Raw genomic sequence first — 23,866 nt, forward strand, 5'->3', positions numbered from 1 at the left:
GCTTTTACCCTTTTGCCAAACCCTCGTTCCCCTTCCCTCGTCTACGTTTAAATCTTATGGTGAAAATATGCGCTCTTTTACTATTCTAACAAATCTTACTAGTCACTGCATTGTCAGCTAAAATACAATATATTCAGTTATTGTTCATTCCCCTGCCATGCTCTTGAAATTCAAGATGTTATTATCTCTAATAAAATATATTTTCTCGTGCAAACAGACCCAGCCTAACTTGGGTAGCATAAGACCCAGCCTAACTTGGGTCTTATGCTATCACTAGAGGTTTTGGCTATTCACAATATGAATGGGAAAACTGTTTGTTGGGGTGGATATCTCTGATTGGCAAATCTTCCTCAATATTCAGTACTGCACATATATCTTCATAGCAGGGTGTGATATTTTAAGTGCCAAATTACTTAATTCTGAGAAATCTGTGATACAAATAATGTTCATTTATTGACTCCCTGCTCCGACCTCTGATTTCATTTACAGTTTATTTTATCCACTATGAACACAACAAGTAAAATACTTATTCTTGGTGACTTTAATGTACACCTGAAGGATAATTCCAACTAGAGAGAGTTTACACCCCATGTGCCCTGATTCAGTATCTACATTTCCAACAGAAAGTAATGTACACTACTCATGACGAAGGGCATATTTTAGATTGGCTGCTAACGCTGAATGTCAGCGTAAATGATTGGATGCATTGGACTGACAATTCTTCAATGGCATTTATGTTAGATGATATGGACCATGTCAAACATGCTGGGAAAATACTGCAAGAAGATTCAAAATAAAAATGATCTAGGAGCCGAGGCAGTCACTTCCACTCTATAAAATATCATCAAGAACTTTCATCCCATTCTCAATTTTACTCTTGTAGGGTCTTACAATTGGTCGCTAGGACTCTCTCTGGATGGAGCGTCTCATCTAAAACTCAGTTGGGTATTTGGAGGATCTTCTCAAAATGAGACGTGAGATTAGAAGCCTAGAAAGGAAATGTGGAAGGACACAACATTTATTTTCCTGTGTGTCTCTCTTTGAAATCAACATGGCAAAACTATAAAAGAGCTGTGCTTTAAGCAAATACTCTAATATTGAATCAGCTCCAAATTCTTCTAAAACTATTTAAGTTTTTTTTACAAGTGGTCCAAATGATTCTGCTGGTGGCAGGCCCATTCCCTTCAAATCCTTGGCGTAATGAAATGCAGTCTGTGTTCATTGATAAAACAGAAAATATGTGTAAATGCATATCTTTTTAATTGTTACTAGCTTCTCTGAAAGTTGTAAAACATGCCATAGTTCAATTACAAGTATGTTTACTTTTAAACAAATGTATACAGAGGAGGTGCACAAGATTTTAGATAACCTTTTCTAGTACATTTTCTGCGTGACCCCTGTCCATCATTTGTATTTAAAAATTGTTCCTAAGCATTTGTTTGGTTAATTACAAACTTTATTAATCAGTCTTTTTGAGAGGGCCTAGTGCCAGATACAATACCTTAAAACAGACTTGGTCACCACACTTTCAAAAATCCCATAATGCATCCATCAGTGTGAAATACCTTCCGACACATCTCCAATTCTGCTTTCCTTTAGAAAATTGTACATAAATTAGCACCTATAAAGCTGCAAGCGTACATTGAGGAAAAATAAATCTCCATGGTGAAAGGTAGTCTAGATCCAAAGTCAACAGATTTACTTACGCAGCTCTGAAAGATGTGAGGGATAACCTGCTTCCGCTTATGGAGACTGACGGATTGTGTGTATACTTACGTTGCTGCATCTCTTTGGTGCATTCAATACTGTGGACCGCCAGATCCTTGTGAGCATACTGGACCACTAATTGAACCGGGATTCTAAAGCTAAAGATTGCCTCAACTCATTCTTGTAGGGCAAAACCTCAATGTTCCAAATATATTTCTACCTGTCCTTTCCAGATTCAATAAATTGTGGAGTACCATAGGCTACCTGTCTGTCTCCCATATTGTTTAGTGTCCACATTATGCCACTTCTTAATTTAATAACTAGGAGACGCGTGCCATTCCATAATGAATGAATGACAGCCTGGGTCAATAAACTGGTAGGTACCCCTCCTGAAATGTGACACACAGTCAAAACAGTGTCAACATTATTGAAGTATGGATGAAGGACAACTTGCTCATCCTTAACCATTCAAAGACAGAACTGCTTTTAATATCCACTCAGTACTACAAAGATAATTTCAAGAAATGTTAAGTTACCATTACTCTTTCTGGGTTTAATATGAAAATCCAGGACAATGTAAAATCATAGGGGGCCATTTCTGACTCGTCTTTGTCCAGCGTTCCTCGGGCAAATGCTGTCATTTACTCATCGAGCTATGAACGAAAGTTACTTCATCAAATTCAGTTGTTTTGTCAGGAGCCAGCAATTCAAAGGCACTCATTGTATCTAAATTGGATTACTCTAATGCTTGTGGTACCGTGGTTCTCTTCCCAGCGATGAAACGATGCATAATAGAAGATTCCAACCAATACAAAGCCTTTTCCTTTATCCTGTGGTTTGCTGGTTTTTCAAGGGTCCCCACAACCTGGTGCAATACAGTGTATGACGAAAGGTTCCAAACAAAGTCTCAGTCTCAGGTTTTTGAGTTTCCAGCCTCCTTATTAGTGCCTCTACACTGTTCCATGTACAGCCTGCATTTATAGCCCGCAGAACTCGCTGTGCCACCCTTAGAAGGCAGAAGTAGAGTTGCAATTGCTTTTTCAGGAAGATGTCCAGCATCTGCACCAATATTCTATCCTCAATGAGGACCTACTCTTCCAACTAGTAGAGCGGTTTTTCTAGGAATTTGTTCTGTTCCTTGAAAACACTGAGTCTCCCTGACCTCTCTGCCCCTTTCTACTAACGCAGCGTCACTAGTCTTTGAACACCCATCTTCTGCAGACATTTGACCCTATTTCTATAAACCATCTATAAACCACCTGATTTTGCTTTTACCAACCTAGCCATCTGTGTCAGTACCCCAATACCTCTGGATTGTCACCAACCTCTAGATCTTGGTCCCAGCCGCCTATCTGGTGAAAGCACTGCAGGAGAGCGTACTCTCGTTATCACGGCACACGCACGATAGCGGCCATGAGGGACATGCTTACAATTTACAGGTGCAATCGGCCTTATACTCTCTTTCTGTGACATTGAGACACAGTTTATCTATCTGCAGAAAATGACGTGTACTGCAATACAGAGATACGTATTATGAAATCACTGTATGCATGGTCATGTCTTCTTGACTTCGCAAGATTGCAGAATTCGCCCTGAAGAAGGGCTTCGGTCCGAAAAGCATCGGTGCTAGAGGCTTCTGCTTATTTACATGGAGATAATGAACTTTAATTAAAGAAGATATTTTGTACAAATCTAAAACTGCTTAAATTTTGTTGCTTGATGATGAACATATTAACAATCATAAAGTGAAAGAAGATACTCAGTGGTTTTCACTACATAATTTGGCGACTCCAAGTCTGGTGAATCTTTCAGCAGACACTTTTTTGTCTAATATTATATATACCAATGTGGTGTACATTGGGTCTCTGGAGATCGCCAATTAACCTATATGGAACTGCTATGGATACTGACAAGTTTGATTATCATAGTAGTCCCCACCCACACCCCTTTTTCTACATCATTCCTGGCATGTCCTCACCAGCCGTCAGGTCTTCTATCCATCCAACAATCCCAGATCTCCATTTCCTGGACACACCAAGTCTCCTGGAACACGTCCCTGGCCTCTTACGTTCACACTGTGGGTCCCCATTCATCGCCAAAGTCTTCTCTCTTCTTTCACAACACCAATGTCCACTGGTCCAACACCAACAATGTTTCTCCTCTAAATACCCACACTGACTTCCCTCTCTTTGGGTGCACTTTGTGTGAGTGCCTGCACCTGTGTAATTGGGATTGGTTGTTGCTTTTGGGTGCACCTGACCTCACTCTGGGTTTCGGGGGCCAGACCAAGACGTCATTTTACATATAGATCGTCTTGGTCTTCCCTTCCTGCTACTCGCTGGTGATGCTTGTGCAGGACCGCAATCCTCTGAATTTCCAGTGTTGAATGGTAGGCTGGAAAATATCTCGGTACAGTTTTAAATTCCCATGAGTGCATAGAAAATTCTGCCTTGTGGTGGATTTGTAAAAATGCAACCTCAGCGAAAGAACTCTCCATTTGGAGACCAAGGCTTGTGTGTTTGTATCACCTACAGTTAAAGTAAACAAGAAGTTATTTTACAACATTACCTCAAACATGGTTTTTAAGGACTCTGAAAGCTACTCACTAACGGTTTAATAAGACTTCCTCTCTACCATGCGGGATGATTTGCAATAGTATCTGTTAAAGAGAAGCATTTGTTTTTCTTCTTTGAGACTTGGGATCTACCTAGAGAAAGCTTCAAGCTCTCTTAATAGTGGAGAGGGGTCTGTAGCCAATTTTCTTGTGACTGTAACTGTCCCCTCGAAATGTTAGAGAGAGAAGGGTTTAATATCCGCGGACAAGTCTCTAACGAACGTGGAATTGGTGGGAATTCTATGTGCGAAGTGGGATGTTATACCAGAGGAATATCAGCAGTGTAACTTACTGGAAATGCTGATCTCTCTGAGGGGTGGCAACAGACAAATATCCCTGTAATATGGGGCACTACAAACTTGGATCACAATTTTGCCTCTCTGGGTTTGGATACAATGGAAGAAGAATTTGCATCTGCCCCTTCATGACAATATCCCTTCCTTCCCCTTCTCCCCCCTCCTCTTATCCTCTTTCCCCACACCAGTCTTCCCCTCACAACCTCTGCCCACAATCTTGGCCTCCACCTCGACTCTAACTTCTCATTTTCTCACCACATCTCTCTTACCTCTTGAGCCTGTCACTATCACCTCTTCAATGTTCGCAAAATCTATTCCTCTCTCACCTTGCATGTTGCCAAACTCTTAATCTCATCCCTTATCTTTTCCCACCTATTCTACTGTTCTGCTCTCCTCTTTGGCCTTCCTGCCTCTCATCTTGCCCCCCTCAAATCCCTCTATCACTCTGCCTTCCGTACTCTTGGTCCTCTCTCCTCCATCTTCTCTACGCTTTCTTCTCTTGGTTGACTCCCTTTTCACTCACAACTTAAATTCAACTTCCTCTGCCTCGTTTTAAATCACTTCATGACCTTGCCCCTCCCTACCTATCTTCCCTCCTCTGTTTCTACACCCCTTCTCGCCCCCTCCGTTCTGCTGACCTCTCCGCTTCTGAACTTTTCAGCTCCTTGCCCCTCTACATTGGAACTCTCTACCTCTCCTTATCCGTTCCATTTCCTCTTACTCCTCCTTCTGCTCCTCCTTAAAATCTCACCTTCTTCATCCTCTCTCTTGACAGTCCTTATTGCTCCTTCCTACTCTTCCGCTATCTTTATCTTGTTCCTAGTTCTCAGTAATTTGTTCTTTATACTGTTTTCGATTGTTTGACTCATGTTCAGTACTCATGCTTCTATTGTATTCCTGTTGTTGTAATGGTAAGCGCTTTGGCGTAAAGCGCTATGTAAAACTGATAAATACAAATACAAATTTCTCAGTTAAGGTCTGCAATATGGCCAGGAAGGTGTTGCATAGCTTAGATTTCAATTGATTCAGCGCAACATAGTATTGTCATGAAATGAATGCTTATTTCAATATACCACTTAATAAAGCAAAGGATACAGGTGGTAAGGCCAGACCTTGGTAAAGGATACAGCTTGTTTAAGCACCGTCGACCAGTTGGGATTCTGATATCGGATCACTGGAGGACACAGCGGTGAGATGACAATGGGATCAAACAATAGACCTTCCAATTGATGAAGCTCTCTGTCTGGTATGTTACCACAGACAGAATGAAAATCAATGGAAAGGGCAAGGAGTACTCAACAGACGTCAATCTGTAAAATAAAGAAACTATCAATATACTTCAAAGCACTCACAACTATATAACATCCGCTCTGAACACACACTGACCTGTTGGTGAAGTCAGAAATCCAGTGTTGGTCCATATAGAAATCTGGGAAATTCACAAGGAAATAACGTCTAGGAAGGGGAAGGTTAGTATGGAAACTGATCACGAAAGGCACGAGGGCCACATTAGTGCCAGGTTGGCGCACCCCTGGATAGCATACCAAAAGTAGTGTGCACGGAATTTTATCCAGTAAACGTTCAGGGAAATAACCAACAGTAGTCCACTCACAGTATTTTCGTTCCAATGAAGTAATAAAGGTTCCTATGCCCTTAGGAGTAGTTAACTTAGGAATCAGCCCACAAGTCAACGCCTAGCGCAGACCAGGGATTGGGAGAATGGGCGAAACAGAAAGTAAGCTGGCACTGAATCAGGAAGTGAACTAGAAGGCAGCCGTCAGCAAAAGATAGCGCTTAGAATCACCAGAGGATAGTGTCTATAAGCACACCTCACTCAAGACTGCGAGGGAAGGTGTCCGTAGAATGCAGTAAACGAAATGGGAAGGAACTCGCTGTATAAACACTTACTTGGAAGGACCCGCACAGATCACGAGAAATAAGTGTTTGAGGAAGCAGAGTTCAGTTATGAGGAATAATGCCCACAGATAACAAAAGCCTCGCTCAGAATAGAAAGCTAGGCAGGAACACCCACAAACGCTCCGTGAACATACGGACAGAATGTTGAATTCCGGAAGCGCTGTAGATGGCTTGAAGGTAGATGACTGGGAGAGTCGGAGCTTCCGACCAAGATTGAAACAACAATCAGAAGCAGCAAATGTATACTTGACCTGCTGCTAAATATGAGTCAAGGAAACACGTCACTTTACCGGCATATCAGCTGCCAGCGCCGTTTTCCTGGAAGAGTGTTAAAAAGCCTCCACCATATGTAGAACGGTCTAGCCATTCTGTATGCATAATGCATACCTTGCGTAGTGTTAGGTACAGGCGTGTTGTGCACCCCAAGGGAAGGAGGCACAGGCATGACAGTGCCATCCCCCAAAGGGACCGCCACACCCTTCTTAGCGTGGAAACGATGCAACAGAACAGGTGTGTGAATGTTATGCAACAGTTCCCAGGATCTGTCTTCTGAGCAGTACCACTTCCAATCAGCCAGGTAATAAGGCTTCCCAGATCGGAGACGCATGTCCATAATGGCCTTAACTTCATACTGCTCAGAACCCCTGACCAAAACGGACAAAGGTCGGACAGAGAGACGTGTGGAGAAAAGACATGGTTTAATGAGTGAGACATGGAAAACCGGATGAATTTGCCAATGGAACAGCAGATCCAGACGAACAGCAGCTGGATTGACCACACTGGTAATGTCATAAAGCCCGATGAATCTGGGCAACAATTTCCGTTTTCCGGGTATCTTCAGATTTTTTGTAGATAACCACACCTTCATACCGACCCGATAAACCGGGGCCAGTTTCCTATGTGCATCAGCATAGGCCTTGGACTGTTCTTGAGCTCTTGTCAGATGTCGTCTGATTCTGGCGTGCAGTACCTTGAGATTTCTGATGTTCCGTACTGTCGCAGGGTTTTCTTGGTAATGAATCGGGTCTACTGGAATGGATCTGGGATGCTGGCCATATAAGGCATACAATGGAGATGTGCCTGTGGATGAATGTAGAGAATTGTTGTAGGCAAATTCTGCAGAGGGCAAAACTGACAACCAGGTGGATTGGAACTGCAAACACAGACAACGTAGATATTGTTTCAGAGTACTGTTTGTTCTCTCCGTCTGTCCGTCAGTTTGCGGATGATATGAACTAGACATCCTGTCGTCAATAAGTAAAGCAGAACTTAATGCCCTCCAAAATCGTGACGCAAACTGGGACCCCCTATCTCTGATGATAATGGAAGGCAAGCCGAAAAAACTGAAAAAAATCCATATAACGAAATCTGCAAGGATAGGAGCTGTGGGTACCCCCTCACATGGAACAAAAAGTGCAAGTTTAGTGAAATAATCCACTACTACCCATATGGTGTTAAATCCCCGTATCCCTGGCAACTCAACAACCAAATCCATGGATATCATGTGCCAGGGTTTATGAGGTACGGGTAAAGGATGCAACCCCATCGGCTTGCCGCGGATGTCTTTGCATTGCGTACAAGTACAAACAGAGCAGGATGAGACGTAGTCGATCACGTCACGTGACATGAAAGGCCACCAACACCATCTTCTGAGTAACTCCAGAGGCTTTTTCTGGCCAGGATGAGCAGCAACCATGAAATCGTGATTCCGTCGAAGTGCTTTGTTATGGGTGCTCTTTGTGGGTAGGAACAGGAAACCTTGTATGAAAGGCAGACCGTTTTGTATGTCCAGACAGAATTCCTGTATCTCGCGAGGATTTCGAGACACCCACTCTTGTATTTCCTGTTTGAGTGAAGGTTAAAATGAGCAACTGCATATCACCTGATCAGGGAGAACATAACGTTGTTTAGGATGGGTCTCCTGAACGTCACTGTTGATCCTAGATAATAGATAGGCTTTAGTGTGCTACCGTGCGGAACGATAGGAGATGTGGAAGTCAAACTGTGCAAGGAAGGCATGCTATCTGGCCTGGCGAGCTGTGAGACACTTCAAGGTTTTGAATGCCTGAAGGTTGCGATGGTCAGAGTACACCACTACAGGATGTTTAGCCCCCAAGAGATGGTGACGCCATTCCAGGAATACGTCTTTAATGGCAAGCTATTCCCTCTCTGTAACGGTATAGTTGCATTCATAAGGGTTTAACTTGCGAGAGAAGAAAGCTTGGGATGTTCTTCCTTGGTATGAATGCATTCCTGGTAAAGGATGGCACCGATCGCAACACTGGAGGCATCGGCTTCCACAATGAACTGTAGATCCGTGTCCGGATGCTGCAATACGGGGGCAGTGGTGAACAACTCCTTTAACGTTAGGAAAGCTTTCTGCGCGCCTTGATTCCAGCAAAACGCTACTTTGGAACTGGTCAATGCTGTCAATGGGGCTACCGTCCAGAAGAATGACCGGATAAACCAACGGTAAAAGTTAGCAAATCCCAGAAAGGATTGTAGCATTTTGGTGTTGCTGGGAATAGGCCAGTCTAGTATGGCTTTGACCTTGGAGCGGCTCATTCACACACCGTGATTGGTGATGTCATAGCCCAGGAACTCCACTTCTTGGGAGTGGAAAAAACATTTCTCAGCTTTCACAAACAAATGTTTTTCACACAATCTTTGTAGGACTCTGGAAACGTGCTCAACATGTTCTTAATACGAGGAAGAATATATCAGGATATCGTCCAGGTATATAATGACAAACTGATCTAGGAGATCACTAAAATGTCATTCATAAAAAACTGAAAAGTTGCAGGGGCGTTACGTAGGACAAAAGGCATAACAAGGTACTTGTAGAGACCATACCGCATCTTGAAGGCGGTTTCCACTCGTCTCCTTTTTGGATACGCACGAGATTGTAGGCTCCACGTAGGTCTGATTTGGTAAATATAGCAGACGTACCCAGTTGATCAAGGAGCACATTGATCAAAGGCAATGGATATTGTTTTTTTACTGTGATGTTGTTCGGTGCCCGATAATCTGTACAAGTTCTCAAGTCCCCTTCCTTCTTTGGGACAAAGAACAGAGGGGATGCATCAGGTGACTGTGAAAGCTGAATGAATCCCATATTCAATGCCTTGTTGATATACTCCTTCAAGACCTCGTTTTCTTGCCTTGTTAATGAGTAAACCCGACCAGTTGGTATCTTCGCCCCGGGTAGTAATTCAATAGGACAATCGTATTGCCTATGTGGAGGTAATTGTTCTGCCATACCCTTGTCAAATACATCAGAGTATGACATGTATTCAGACAGAACTGGATTGCTATTGGGTAAAACAGCACCAATGGTTGAGGCTCCCTCCATAGCGGCTAATGCTGACGTGGCACTGATCACTTCTTGTCTTTGAAAACAGTGTTCATTGCTAAATGCAGAGGGCTACTGTATTTGTCCCATAACCCAACCAATGGATGGATTATGCAATGATAACCATGACAAACCTAATATAAGATTGTACTGAGGTGCAGCAATCACATCAAAAACTATTTCCTCAGTATGTCCATTGGACAGAACTAAATGCACATGGATGGTCTCTTCTGTGACATTACTGGAAGACATAACTGACCTGTCTACTGTATTAACGGTTTCCGGTATAGGTTTTACCACTGTAGCAATAGCTGTCACGCTCACCTGGTCTCCACGGGGGCGTAGCTCGTGGCTGAAGGCTGCTGTCTGCACTGGTGTTGCACTGCTTCTAAGAAGGTGCTAGCCCGGGCCTTCCCTTCGATCTCACCTCGGAAGGCGTTTGCCTGCAACATCGAAACAAGATATTAGCCAACTGAATTGGCTTCACCACTTTCCGATTTCCTTCTCTTCTTCTGGCTCACCTTGGATTTTTAAAAGGTGGGTTCTCCGTCCTGCACTCTCTGGCAGGGGCGCGGGATGCACAGTCTTTCCCCAAGATCAAGTTACTTCACTGATCCGATGGGTGATGCTGCTGATTTGGAAGAACCTGAGTAAACAGGAAAGTCTCTATACCAATGCCTTCTTGGAATAGATGCTTAAAGTCTCTGTCGCCCAAGTTTTTAACTAGCGTTTTGTTCTTTTCTTTTAGGCGTATTGTCAAGCGTTTTCCGGATGATGGATTGACTCTCCTTGCAATGTTAAGCAGGTTTCTTGCAGGTGAGTATAGCGCTATGCGAGGCGCGCTGAATGTTTGAATAGCCTTTCTTGCTGTGCGTGACTAACCCGCTGTGTCTTTTCTATTCAGCAGGTGCGGTGCAATTCCAGGAAGATGATGGAAGGACCACTCGATGAAGTTCCTGGAAGATGCCGGCCCAGGTGAGGATGGATGCTCGTGCAGTACCTTCTTTTCTGCTTCTTCTCTGCAGATGCGGCAGTCCGGGAATAAGTGGAAGGCAGGGCCGGAATGTTCGATTGCAGGTAAGGCCTTCGTCGCTTAATAACTCCTGTTCTTCTCTTTTCCATTCACAGGTGCCGATGGATAGAAAACTCTGGGCGGGCAGAATAACACAGAGCGTGTTCTGTTTGCAGGGTGCGGTTTAAATAGCCTTGCAAGTAGTTCCAGGCAAATAGTCCCTTAACTGTATCCTGCCACTTCAGGTAAAGTAGTCCCACAGCTACACCCTGTACCGCAAGGCTCAGCCTCACTAAGCTGAGAATATAGTTCCATGAGTTCAACACCTACTATGAGCCTGGCGCCAGTGGTGCCAGGACTGAGTCCAGGAGATTCTAGGGTACTTCTTAGGGGCTTGATAAGCCCTTGAGGATGCCAGCGTCAAGGGTGCCCTCACCAGATTCAAGGGTTTGGGAGCATGCACCATGACAGCACTCCCCCCAAGAGCCCCGTAATGGCCGGTTCACCCATTGGTCCTGGTTTGTTCGGGTGATTGCGGTGGAACTTTCTTAGTAACCGTGGGGCATGCGTGTGTTCGCTAGGTTCCCAAGATCTTTCATGTGGTCCGTATCCTTTCCAGTCTATTAAGTAAAATAGTTTTGATTTAGTGATTTTTGAGTCCAGGATCTCTTTGACCTCAAATTCAGGCACATTGACTGTGATTGGTTTCAGTGGTTTCAAAACTTGTGTCCCAGGTTGAACCGGTTTCAAAAGTGAGACTTGAAACACAGGATGAATCTTCATGTGTGGGGGCAAGTCCAATTTCATAGTTACCGGATTGATTATGGCCTTAATGGTGTATGGACCTAAATATCTAGGATTGAAGGTATGAGTTCCTTTCACTGGTATGTGTTTTGATGACAACCAGACTTCATCCCCAACCTGGTATCTTGGAGCTTCACTTCTATGCACATCAGCAGATTTCTTGTATCTTTCATTAGCTTGTTTTAGATGGTCTGTCGCTTGTTTCAAGGCTTCAGTGATGGTAGAATGCAAGCTTCTCACTGCGGGCATTTCCAGAACTTGAGGCAGGTCAAGATTGCAAGTTTGTGGGTGTAACCCATATATTGTATAGAAAGGACACTGACCAGTGCTGGAATGTAGGGAGTTGTTGTAGGCATATTCGGTGATCCATAAAACATCCTTCCAGCTGCCTTCCGTTTGCTGCTTCATACACCTGAGATATTGCTCCAAGGTCTGGTTGGTCCTCTCAGTCTGACCATCAGTTTGGGGATGGTGACTGGTGGAAAGTCTTACGTCAATTTGAGCTAATTCACAACATTTCTTCCAGAAACGTGAGATAAACTGGCTGCCTCGGTCTGAGATCAGGATGGAAGGGAATCCGTGTATTCGGACTATCTGTTACAGAAATTCTCTAGCCAGGATCGAAGCTGAAGGCAACCCTTTCAATGGGATGAAATGGGCCATTTTAGAGAACAAATCCACCACCACTAGAATTGTGTTGAATCCGTTACAAGGAGGAAGGTCTGTTATAAAATCAAGAGACAGGCTATGCCATGGTGTAGGTGGAATATCCAATGGCTGTAGCAGTCCAGGTGATTTCTTTTTTTGGGCCTTGTTTTGAGCACAAACTCCGCAGGACAATACAAACTGCTTGATGTCTTTACGCCGTGTGGGCCACCAAAAGTGTCATTTAATCTTGGCCTCAGTCTTAACGATTCCAGGATGACCTTCTACTAATGATTCGTGGTAATTGGAGATGACATTTTCCTGAAGTTCCCTGCTGGGCGGATAGAGATGTCCTCGAAAATATGGTAACTGGTCTGAGATGGAGTGGTGCGCACTTCTGGTCGGCCACTCCTTTGGGTGTTGGAATCAATGAGATGTATGATTTCTTCTTGGAAGTCATCTAATGTTAGAGACATTGTAATGCCGAGAATCTTCTCACCAGGAATGATGGGGACTGGGTCGGGGTTGGTAAATTCTTCGTCTACCCATATACGGGACAATGCATCCGCCTTGCCATTTCGACAACCAGGTCGGTAAGTAATTACAAAAACAAATTCAGCAAAAAATAATGCCCAGCGGAGTTGGCGAGAAAATTGAGCTTTCGCCACCTTCAGGTACTGTAGATTGCGGTGGTCAGTGATTACTGTGATCATGTGCCTTGCTCCTAAGAGATAATGCCGCCAAGCTTTGAAGGCCGCCTTGATAGGCAACAGTTCTTTTTCCGTAATAGCAGACTTGAACTCGGGAGCCGTAAATTTCCATGACCAAAAGGCTACCGGGTGGAGTTGACCAGTTTTTGGATCTCTTTGCGAGAGGACCGCTCCCATTGCCAGGCTGGAAGCATCCATCTCCACCACGTATGGAAGATCGGGACGAGGGTGTTTCAGAATCGGGGCTGATACGAATTTTTGTTTTAACTCCAGGAAGGCTTTCTCAGCCTCTTCAGTCCATAGGAAAGGTTTGTTCTTGCGCAGCAAGGAGGTGATGGGATGCACTAGTTGCGAAAAACCTGGAATGAAACGACAATAGAAGTTCGCAAATCCGAGCATGCTCTGAACTCCTTTAATTGAGGTTGGAGACGGCCATTTGAGAATGGCATCGACCTTTCGTGAGTCCATGTGCACACCTTGAGGAGTTATGACAAATCCAAGGAACTCGACCTCAGTCACATGGAAAAAACATTTTTCCAGTTTAGCAAATAGTCTGTGGTGTCAAAGTTTGTCCAAAACTGCGCAGACATGTTTCACATGTTATTGTACTGAATGGGATTATACCAGAATGTCGTCTATGTATACTACGACACAAAAATCCATCAATTCCCACAAAACATCGTACATGAAATACTGGAACGCCGCTGGGGCATTACAAAGGCCAAAAGGCATCACCTGGTATTCAAATAGCCCATATTTGGTGCGGAAGGCGGTCTTCCATTTGTCCCCTTTCTTAATTCGTACCAGGTGGTATGCTCCGCGGAGGTCTAACTTGGTGTAAATCCGGGCATCTTTAACTTGGTCCAATAGTTCGGGAATCAGAGGTAACGGGTAAAGTTTTTTTACAGTGATTTGATTCAATGCGTATTAATCGATGCAAGTCCTAAGGTCACCTTCCTTTTTAGGCACGAAGAATAAGGGTGAGGCCGCCGGGGACTTGGACGGGCGAATGAAACCGTTAGCCAGGTACTGGTCTAGATACTTTTTTAAATGCTGGTTCTCAAGTTCTGTGAGCGCACAGATTCGACCGCATGGAATCTGTGCGCCTGGTATAAGGTCGATCTGGCAGTCATAAGATCTGTGGGGGGCAGCGTGTTGGCTTGATCCTTCTGGAATACATCCTGATAGTCTTGATATACCAGAGGTAGTGGGTTTGTTAGGCTCATGATTGTTGCCGCTCCTGTGACCAAAGGTTCTTTAGTTTAATTACAAGTTACATTCAACTGAGAAGGTCAGCCTCTTAGCACGCCAGTCGATGCAAGGATTGTGGGATTCTAGCCATGGCATTCCCAAAATTATTTGAAATTGTAGAGCCTTGATTATATCAAACACGATGGCTTCCCGATGTCCGTCTTGGCACAGAAGTGTCATCTCTGTCGTAGAGTGAATTACTGGGCCCGAAGCGATTTCGGTTCCGTCGACAGTGGTGACTAAGTCTGTTGTTGCCTTTTCGCAAAGGGGAAGATTCATCCTTGAAGCCAATTCTTGATCCATATAATTTCCAATGGCTCCGCTATAGATATATTCTCTGACTGCATGCATTCGAGACGGCTGTTGGTGATTTATGAGGATCATGGGCAATACTAGGTGCAAGGTCTGGGAGTCCTTCTTTTTGCTCGACAAGTGGACCTCTACGCTTGTCGGGTGGAGAAGGTTTCCGGCTCAGACTCTGCCTCAACCTTGCCAGCCACCCCTACTGCCTTTTTAGGTGGTTTCACTGGGCACTCTTGGAGGAAATGGCTGGCTGAGCCGCAATACAGGCACAACTGATGTTGTCTTCTCCTTTCCCTTTCAGCCTTGGATAACGGCCCTCGCACTCCCCAATTTGCATGGGTTCTGACACGTCGGTGGCCTTGGAAATGTTTTCCTTTGGGTGCACATATACCTGAGAATCCATTCTAGCACGATCTGCCTTACGGTTCTGCAGTCTATGATCTAGCTGGACCACCAAGTCTATGTATTCAGCCCAGTCTCTGGGTGGGTTAACTACTTGAGCTAAAACGTCCTTTAACTCCCCTCTCAAGCCACGGTAAAACAGCATTGTTCTCTTGTCATCTGGCCAATCAGTTTCCACTATCAGTCTGTTAAAGGTTGCGATGTAAGTTAAGTTAGCAGATCCTGGTTGTCTTGACGCAAAGACAAAAGTTTGTTATCCAATGCCTGCCCTTGGAAGTGCCAGGCAAACAGCTTCTCCATGTCCAGTTGGAACCTCTGGAAGTCTCGCAAGATGGGATCGTCCCGATTGACCAGCGGTACCGATCAGTCTGCAGCATTGCCTGTGAAGTACGAAAGTACAAAGGCAACCTTAGATTGGTAATTTGGAAAGGCTCCCGGCCTGCATAGGAAGTGTAAACGGCACTGATTCATAAAAACCGCATACCTTTTTGGGTCTCCTGCAAATCGTTCTGGAGGTGCCAAAGGTACAGCTCCTGGGAGGACCACCTGAAATGGATTTCTTGATGCAGTGGGTACCGTTGACCCCAACCCTGGTAGTGGCGTTTGCCCCACCTGTGACTGGAGCAGCTGTCTGGTGAGTTTGTCGGTGCGGTCCTTGGCTACAATCAGTTCCCTTCTCAAGGCATTAGTTTCCTGTCTAGCTGAATGTACCTCAGCCCTGAGTTCCCCCAAAAGCTGGGCTAGCTGATCGGTTTCCAAAGTTTCCATGACGCCCAGGTAGAGAATTTGTGTAAGGCTTCGCGTTCTGTCACGCTCACCTGGACTCCACGGGGGCGTAGCTCGTGGCTGAAGGCTGCTGTCTGCACTGGTGTTGCACTGCTTCTAAGAAGGTGCTAGCCCGCGCCTTCCCTTCAATCTCACCTCGGAAGGCGTTTGCCTGCAACTTCGAAACAAGATATTAGCCAAGTGAATGGAGCCGGATTGGCTTGACCACTTTCCGATTTCCTTCTCTTCTTCTGGCTCACCTTGGGTTTTTAAAAAGTGGGCTCCATCGTCCTGCACTCTCTGGCAGGGGCGCGGGATGTACAGTCTTTCCCCAAGATCAAATTACTTCACTGATCCGATGGGTGTTGCTGCTGATTTGGAAGAACCTGAGTAAGCAGGTCAGTCTCTATACCAATGCCTTCTTGGAATAGATGCTTAAAGTCTCTGTCGCCCAAGTTTTTAACCAGCGTTTTGTTCTTTTCTTTTAGGCGTATTGTCGAGCGGTTTCCGTATGATGGATTGACTCTCCTTGCAATGTTAAGCAGGTTTCTTGAAGGTGAGTATAGCGCTATGCGAGGCGCGCCGAATGTTTGAATAGCCTTTCTTGCTGTGCGTGACTAACCCGCTGTGTCTTTTCTATTCAGCAGATGCAGTGCGATTCCAGGAAGATGATGGAAGGACCGCTCGATGAAGTTCCTGGAAGATGCCGGCCCAGGTGAGGATGGATGCTCGTGCGGTACCTTCTTTTCTGCTTCTTCTCTGCAGATGCGGCGGTCTGGGAATAAGCGGAAGGCAGGGCCTTCGATTGCAGGTAAGGCCTTTGTCGCTTAATAACTCCTGTTCTTCTCTTTTCCATTCACAGGTGCTGATGGATAGAAAACTCTGGACGGGCGTGGCTGAAGAAGAGCTGAGCAGACACGGTGAGACAGTGAGCGTTACGCTGCAGGAGTGCAGAATAACGCAAAGCATGTTCTGTTTGCAGGGTGCTGTTTAAATAGCCTTGCAAGTAGTTCCAGGCAAATAGTCCCTTAACCGTATCCTGCCACTTCAGGTAAAGTAGTCCCACAGCCACACCCTGTACCAGAAGGCTCAGCCTCACTAAGCTGAGAATATAGTTCCATGAGTTCAACACCTACTATGAGCCTGGCGCCAACGGTGCCAGGACTGTGTCCAGGAGATTCTAGGGTACTTCTTAGGGGCTTTATAAGCCCTTAAGGATGCCAGTGTCAAGGGTGCCCTCACCAGATTCAAGGGTTTGGGAGCATGCACCATGACATAGCGTTTGTCTTAACGAAAGAAATATCTTTGTAGTTGTTGGTTGCACCAGAATCCACCATGGCTTGGGTGCGGACACAAGTATCACCAACACATAGATCGACTGAGATGGAAACCATAGATGCAATGACCGCCTGACTGGAGTCCAGTTTCGTACCCGGCATAGGGACTCCTGCTATTGCCGAGCGTTGGCGTTTCCCGAACGCCTGACAGGTTTTTTAGGACACGAAACCAACAAATGATCAGCCGAACCACAATACATACATTAATTGTTTTTCTGCGATTCTCCCTCTCTGCAGGGGACAACCGTCCACGTATTGCCCCTATCTGCATTGGTTCCAAATCGTTAAGCAAAACCATGGGAGTTTCAGATTTGGCAAGGGTAGGCATGTTAGGTCTTTTCTCGCCTTTTCTAGCTGATCTTCGTGCATCCAACTGAAGGATGAGATCCAGGAGTTCAGTAAAACCCGAGGGGACCACTGATACAGTTGATAGAGCATCTTTTAACTCATCTGACAGCTCTTTATTAAATACGGCCGCTTTTTTATCTTCAGGCCATTGAGTTTCAGCAACCAACTGGTTAAATCTGGCTAGGTAAGTTAACATGGACTGGTTGCCCTGCTGCAGACTCAACAACTCTACGTCCGTAGCTTGAGTAGCGTAACGTATGTCAAACACCTTACTCATGGCTGACAAGAGGGCATCACAATCGTAAAGTAAAGGGCTTTTGGATGCCAACAGGGGGTTAGCCCATGCGGCCGCAGTGCCTCCCAAATGCAATAACACAAAGGCGGCTTTCGCAGTCAAATCCGGAAAGTATTTTGACGACAAAGGAAATGAAGCCTGCACTGATTGACAAACGTGCGATAGGCCTTAGGATCACCTGTGAATCTCTCTGGGGGAGCCAGCGGGGACTGAGTGGGCATAACCACTTGCACTGACTCTCGTGGGGGTGAAGGCAAGTTAGAGCCTGATGCAGTGCCAGCAGGGGCTTCCACCCCCTGAGGGGCGGAACGCAAAGCGTCCTGCATGACATCTATATGGTGACGTAAGGTGTCCTGAGCGGTAACTATCTCATTTCGTAGATCCGCAATTAGCTGTGTCAACACTGACAAAGGATCTGTACCTTCCATTTCCATGGCTTCTGATTCTGTCATGAAATCAATGCTTATTTTAGTATGTCACTTAATAAAGCAAAGGATACAGGTGGTAAGGTCAGACCTTGGTAAAGGATACAGGTTGTTTGAGCACCGTCGACCAGTTGGGATTCTGAGATCGGATCACTGGAGGACACGGCGGTGAGATGACAATGGGATCAAACAATAGATCTTCCAATTGATGAAGTTCTCTGTCTGGTATGTTACCACAGACAGAATGAATAATCAATGGTAAGGGCAAGGGGAACTCAACAGACGTCAATCTGTAAAATAAAGAAACTATCAATATACTTCTGAAGCACTCACAACTATATAACAAGCCCTCTGAACACACAATGACCTGTTGGTGAAGTCAGAAATCCAGTGTTGGTCCATATAGAAATCTGGGAAATCCACAAGGAAACAGCATCTAGGAAGGGGAAGGTTAGTATGGAAACTAATCCCGAAAGGCACGAGGGCCGCACTAGTGCCGCGTTGGTGCACCCCTGGATAGCGTCCCAAAAGTATAGTGCACGTAAGTATATCCAGTACAGGTTCAGGAAAATAACCAACAGAAGTCCACTCACAGTATTTTCGTTCCAATGAAGTAATAAAGGTTCCCAGCGCCTTAGGAGTAGTTAACTTAGGAATCAGCCCACGAGTCAATGCCTAGCGCAACACAAAGTAAGCTGGCACTGAATCAGAAAGTGAACTGAAAGGCAGCCGTCAGCAAAAGATAGCGCTTAGAATCACCAGAGGATAGTGTCTATAAGCACACCTCGATCAAGACTGTGAGGGAAGGTGTCCGTAGAATGCAGTAAACGAAATTGAAAGGAACTCGCTGTATAAACACTTACTTGGAAGGACCAGCTCAGATCGAGACTTAATTAACACAAATTAAACACAGGAGGTGGTCTCATTTTGACACAAGGTGTACTCAGTGACCCTAATATAAAAGAGGTCAGGAGGCCCTGTTGCTTCTACCATTAAACTCGCAGGGGCCATGGGGCAAAACCTGTGTTTTTGTACAGGCATTCTGGCCCTTGTACAGAGGGGCTGTCATTCACATAGTCACATTTCCCCTTTTAAATATAAGACTCCCTGCATAGTTTTGTGGGGTCAAGATGAAAAACTTTAAAAGTGTGGCAAACTATTTTAAGGTATTCTGGTGCCTTCTAACTGGTGATGCCGCATTTCCAAATGTCAAAATTTAAGATGTAGATCACGCCATGTGTTGCCTGTTTCTTCCAATTAGCTAACATACAGTGGTAGGTAAACCTTCAAAATGTATAAGCCTGGACACTTCATTTTTTCTAAGCCTCTATTCATCATTCTTCTGCCTCTCAAGTTCCCCAAGTTGACTTTTATATCCACATTAGAGTTTGAGCCAAGAAGCTGAAGGATTGTGAGATAATCCAATAATGCAAAATGTACGTGTTGGAGCTGTGGCTAGAGCAGTGGTTCATCAAGCTCTGTGCTGGTGGTAAACACACCATATTCATGATTGGGCAGACCCTTAAATGCAGTGGTAAGACCGTTACTGCTGCATTTAAGGGCTACCGCCCAACTCGCGATGAGGCCCAAAGTGAGATTTTCACCTCGAGCAAAAAGCTGGATGTAAAACTGCCCATTTAGCGCCCAACTCATGATCGGGCCAGCCCTTAAATGCGGTGTTAATACTGTTACCGCTGTATTTAAGGGCTACTGCCCAACTCGTGATGAGGCCCATAGACACCGACGGGTCACTGTTAAACAAATAAAACCAAAGGTAAGCTCAAAAAAATGAAACATGGCAAAATGATGTTTTTTATTTCTAAAGAACATCTTGGACGGCAAGCTCATTTGTGACTTTTGGCCATGGATATATAAGAAACCATAGCAACGAATATTCTTGGGCATGGGTATAATTTCCATGGCATACAAGTTAACCCTGAATTTCATATATAAAAGTAACTCACCATAAGGCTTAGGATTTCCAGATGTTCAGCAGGTCCTAGACTTTAGTTAGCTTAGGGGCTAAGCTAACTAAATTGAGGGACCTACGGAACATCTGGAAACCCTGCATTGGGATGAGGATCACAGATCTGCCAGCTTTTATAACAAGTAATAATGTTAAGACATATATTAAAGCAACAACCTATCAATAGTGGATATTTACTTAAGTAATAGATCCTGAAATCTTTCAAGCACAGAAGACAAAAGAAGATAGAAAATATGCAGTGAATGATAGAATGTAGGGATGGCTAAATATAAGGTATTGCCAATATCAAATGTATTGTACCTAGATCTTGTACAGTGAAATATTGGTAGACGTTTATTAAACCAACAAATACTGGGCTGAACTACAACATTTTAGTGTTAGTTTATTGCATCGCTAAATTCACAAGAACATTTCAATGAACTCCAAGGATTACACCAAGGAAAGCCATCTGTTAAGATTATCAAAATATACCACTAAACACAGATAACATTTCACCGCAATAAACCATTAAATGTCCAGTCACCGAGCTTGATGTCCTAGATGTCGGTTGCCACCATTGTCTATGGTTAACATACTTTGAAGCTGATGTGATCCATCCTTTTTGTTCATGGTACCAACATGATACGTAGAATAAGCACTTTATACCAGACACCAAAGAGTACAATGCCACATATGTCCTGTGCCATACAGATTAGCGACCTTTTTTTAAATCTGATTATAAACGCAAGGGATCAAAATAGGACACTGTAAAAAATAGAAGGCACTACAATATGAAACAGATCTGTCGCATGTGACACAGACACCAGTATGTGGACAAAGCCACAAACGATTACACTCAGTTCATAGAAAGGAAAGCTCAATAGGTTTAGCAGAAGGGATAACACAGGATAGCAAAGGGGCAACGGGCTGGCCTTGGAAGCAAAACCACACAGGGCAACAGAGATTCGAATCCCGGATCCATGCTTAAAAACCGAACTCAGGTATGGTATTAGGCATGCAATAACAAACCAATTAAATAAATACGTAAATAAAATAGCGAGTCTTTAAACAACTTAATATAACATGGATTCAAGTGGAGGGAAAGTGATTGAACTTCCTAAAATCCTTCACAATCCCAAGAGACATTTGCAAAGGTGGGATGGTTAAGTCAGGGCAGCCGACCCTTTAATCATTTATCAAAAGACTAATTAATGCCTCCAAGACCTCCCAGAAGCCAATCAGAAAGTCAAGCAGAGAATCATCGTCTTCTTATGCACGACAACCATCTCCTGAACTGTAGTAACTTCTCAATTCTTCTTCAGCATGGAAAAGGATGCTTCATTCTAGCGACTAACATACATATTCCACTCTCTTGAGAGACTGAAACCACCCTCCCAAACATTAAAACTAAGCCAATCACCTAGAGAGACCAAGCCTGTGCTGTGATCCTTGTACTTCTCTCAGCATCATTTGATATCATTAATCACAACTTGACTTGCCATTGCTCCTATAAGAATTGTGGGTTCAAAGTCTTCCGATCGCTGCCAATGTAGACCTTTACTTCAAACTTCAAAATCAACTCTGTCACCAAACGCCTTTGGTACCAAGGTTCACCTTCCTCCGCACCCTTCCATATTGACTATTGAAATTGCAGTGAATGAAGGGGTCCAACTATTGCCCTATTCGAAAAAAGGCCAAATTCATGCTGCCCATCTGATCTTCAATCTGAAACAATTGAACCACATCATGGGCTTTCATAATCCTTCCATCGACTGCCCTTCAGGGGCAGACTCTGAGATACTTCACTAGTTCCTCATGGGCTTTCATAATCCTTCCATCGACTGCCCTTCAGGGGCAGACTCTGAGATACTTCACTAGGTCATTCACGTCACGAGAATTGACCTGATCTCTAAGGCTGGTCTTCCATAGATACCAAACTCCAATCACGGGGGCCCTCACTCTCAATAAAGTAGAGAACTGGAAGTCTAAGAAAGGGTCTAATGCCATGTATTCCATGAAGGGAATGGTATGAACCCTGCTAAATCTGTACACTGATTAACAGATCTTTCCTAGCCATTACTTGGCACAATGTAAGTGCTGTTGATCAGAATACATAAACATCAAACAAAATAAAGTTGAGACATTTACAATATCTTTGTTTAACTATGACAATGAGTTAAAAAAGGAAACTCAAAAGTGTCTAGATGGCATCCCACGTAAATACCTGGGAACAACTATGGTTACTATAGGTCCTCACTCTGAGCTTGTTCCATAGATATGCTTCTTAAATATCTCTTGTTGCCATACTCCTATTGTATTGTATTGTACCAGGATTTGTAAAGCGCAGCTACGGCCCGTAGGCGTCAAGGCGCTGCCATTACTGACCTACTATGTGCCATTACATTCTGGACACATAAGTAAATCGTTCTACTTTGTTTGATGTTTTCTTTAAGGCGTGCTTGATGATTGTAACAATTACAGTGTGGCCATTACTATTCCAGGCATGACTAATCCAGAAGTGATAAGGCATATCGACAAAGGATATCGAATGCCACGCCCTGAAAAATGCCCACCAGAACTCTATGAGATCATGATGAAATGTTGGAAGAAGAAGTCAGAGGATCGGCCTACATTTAATTGTTTGCAGTACATACTTGAGGACTATTACACAGCCACTGAAAAGCAGTACCAGGAAGAACCACAATGATACTGGCCACAAAACTGATAAAGACTGCAGGAACCCTCTGGTGTAATTTACTTTTTCACACAATTTCTAAATTTCCCTGGCAAGCCTATCAGGTAATTGCTTGAAATGTCTTCTGCGTGTTGTGCTTCAATCCATTTTCTCTTCATGGACCAGATGACATTCTCCGGTTATCTTGAAGTAGAACATCTTCAGTGCCTAATAGAAGTGGCATAGACAACGAGTTGCTATGGCAACTTGTAATTCTAACAGGAGCTGTTTATGCTATTGTATGCAAATTGTGTAAAAGCAAGCAAACAAAGGCACATTTACAATCATTGCCATGTGTAAAACATTACATGTGTTAAAACTACCCAATAATTATCGTCCAGTTGGCAAGAGTGAGCTGTTGAATTATTTTTGTCACTATTTATTTGAAACTTATTTTTATTAACTTTGACATACAGTCATATGATAATTAACATGCTATTATGAAGACATTATTCATATTACAATTATAGATACACATTTCTTATATTAGTGCAATAACTACATGTATAAAAGTCAAAATGTGGGTTTGTGGGTTTGTGGTTTGGTGTACAATTCCACACCGTTTTACCAAATTTTGCATAGGTACCTGTTTGGACCCTCCGGACAATACTGGCTACATGACATGTGGACATCCCACTCCGTTCCCCAGATTTCGGCACAAGTCAAAATGTGTTGGCGGGTTGGTGGCTTGGGGAAGCGTTGTTCCTTATACAATTCAACACTGTTTCACCAGTCGGCACCACATTTTGAAAAGCTATCTGTTAGGACACTTTGGACATTAATTGCTACATGACATTTGGACACCCCTTCCCTTTCCCTGGATTTCAGCAAAAGTAAAAGTGTGTTTGTGGGCTTGTGGCCTGTCAACAAAGCCATAAACCATGTTCACCGGGGAGGGACACAAAAAATGTATGGGAGGCGAATAGGCCTGAAGGTAAAAGCAGGTAGCATTCCAGAGGTTTCCACATTTTTGCTGCATCAGG

General features: G+C 44.1%; 1 protein-coding gene across 2 annotated transcripts in view; it reads left to right on the plus strand.

Moving 5' to 3' along the window:
* Positions 1–23,233, plus strand: part of BLK (BLK proto-oncogene, Src family tyrosine kinase) — a 679,444-nt gene extending 656,211 nt beyond the window's left edge. For both annotated transcript variants that reach the window (XM_069605731.1, XM_069605732.1), the window contains one exon: positions 22,651–23,233. In XM_069605731.1, the coding sequence (XP_069461832.1) occupies positions 22,651–22,856 (206 nt within the window). In that variant the 3' untranslated portion in view covers positions 22,857–23,233. The remainder of the gene's footprint in view (positions 1–22,650) is intronic.
* Positions 23,234–23,866: the final 633 nt, after the last annotated feature.

Source organism: Ambystoma mexicanum, chromosome 4p, assembly GCF_040938575.1.
Source record: "Ambystoma mexicanum isolate Mex_15411 chromosome 4p, UKY_AmexF1_1, whole genome shotgun sequence".
Classification (NCBI taxonomy): Eukaryota; Metazoa; Chordata; class Amphibia; order Caudata; family Ambystomatidae; genus Ambystoma; species Ambystoma mexicanum.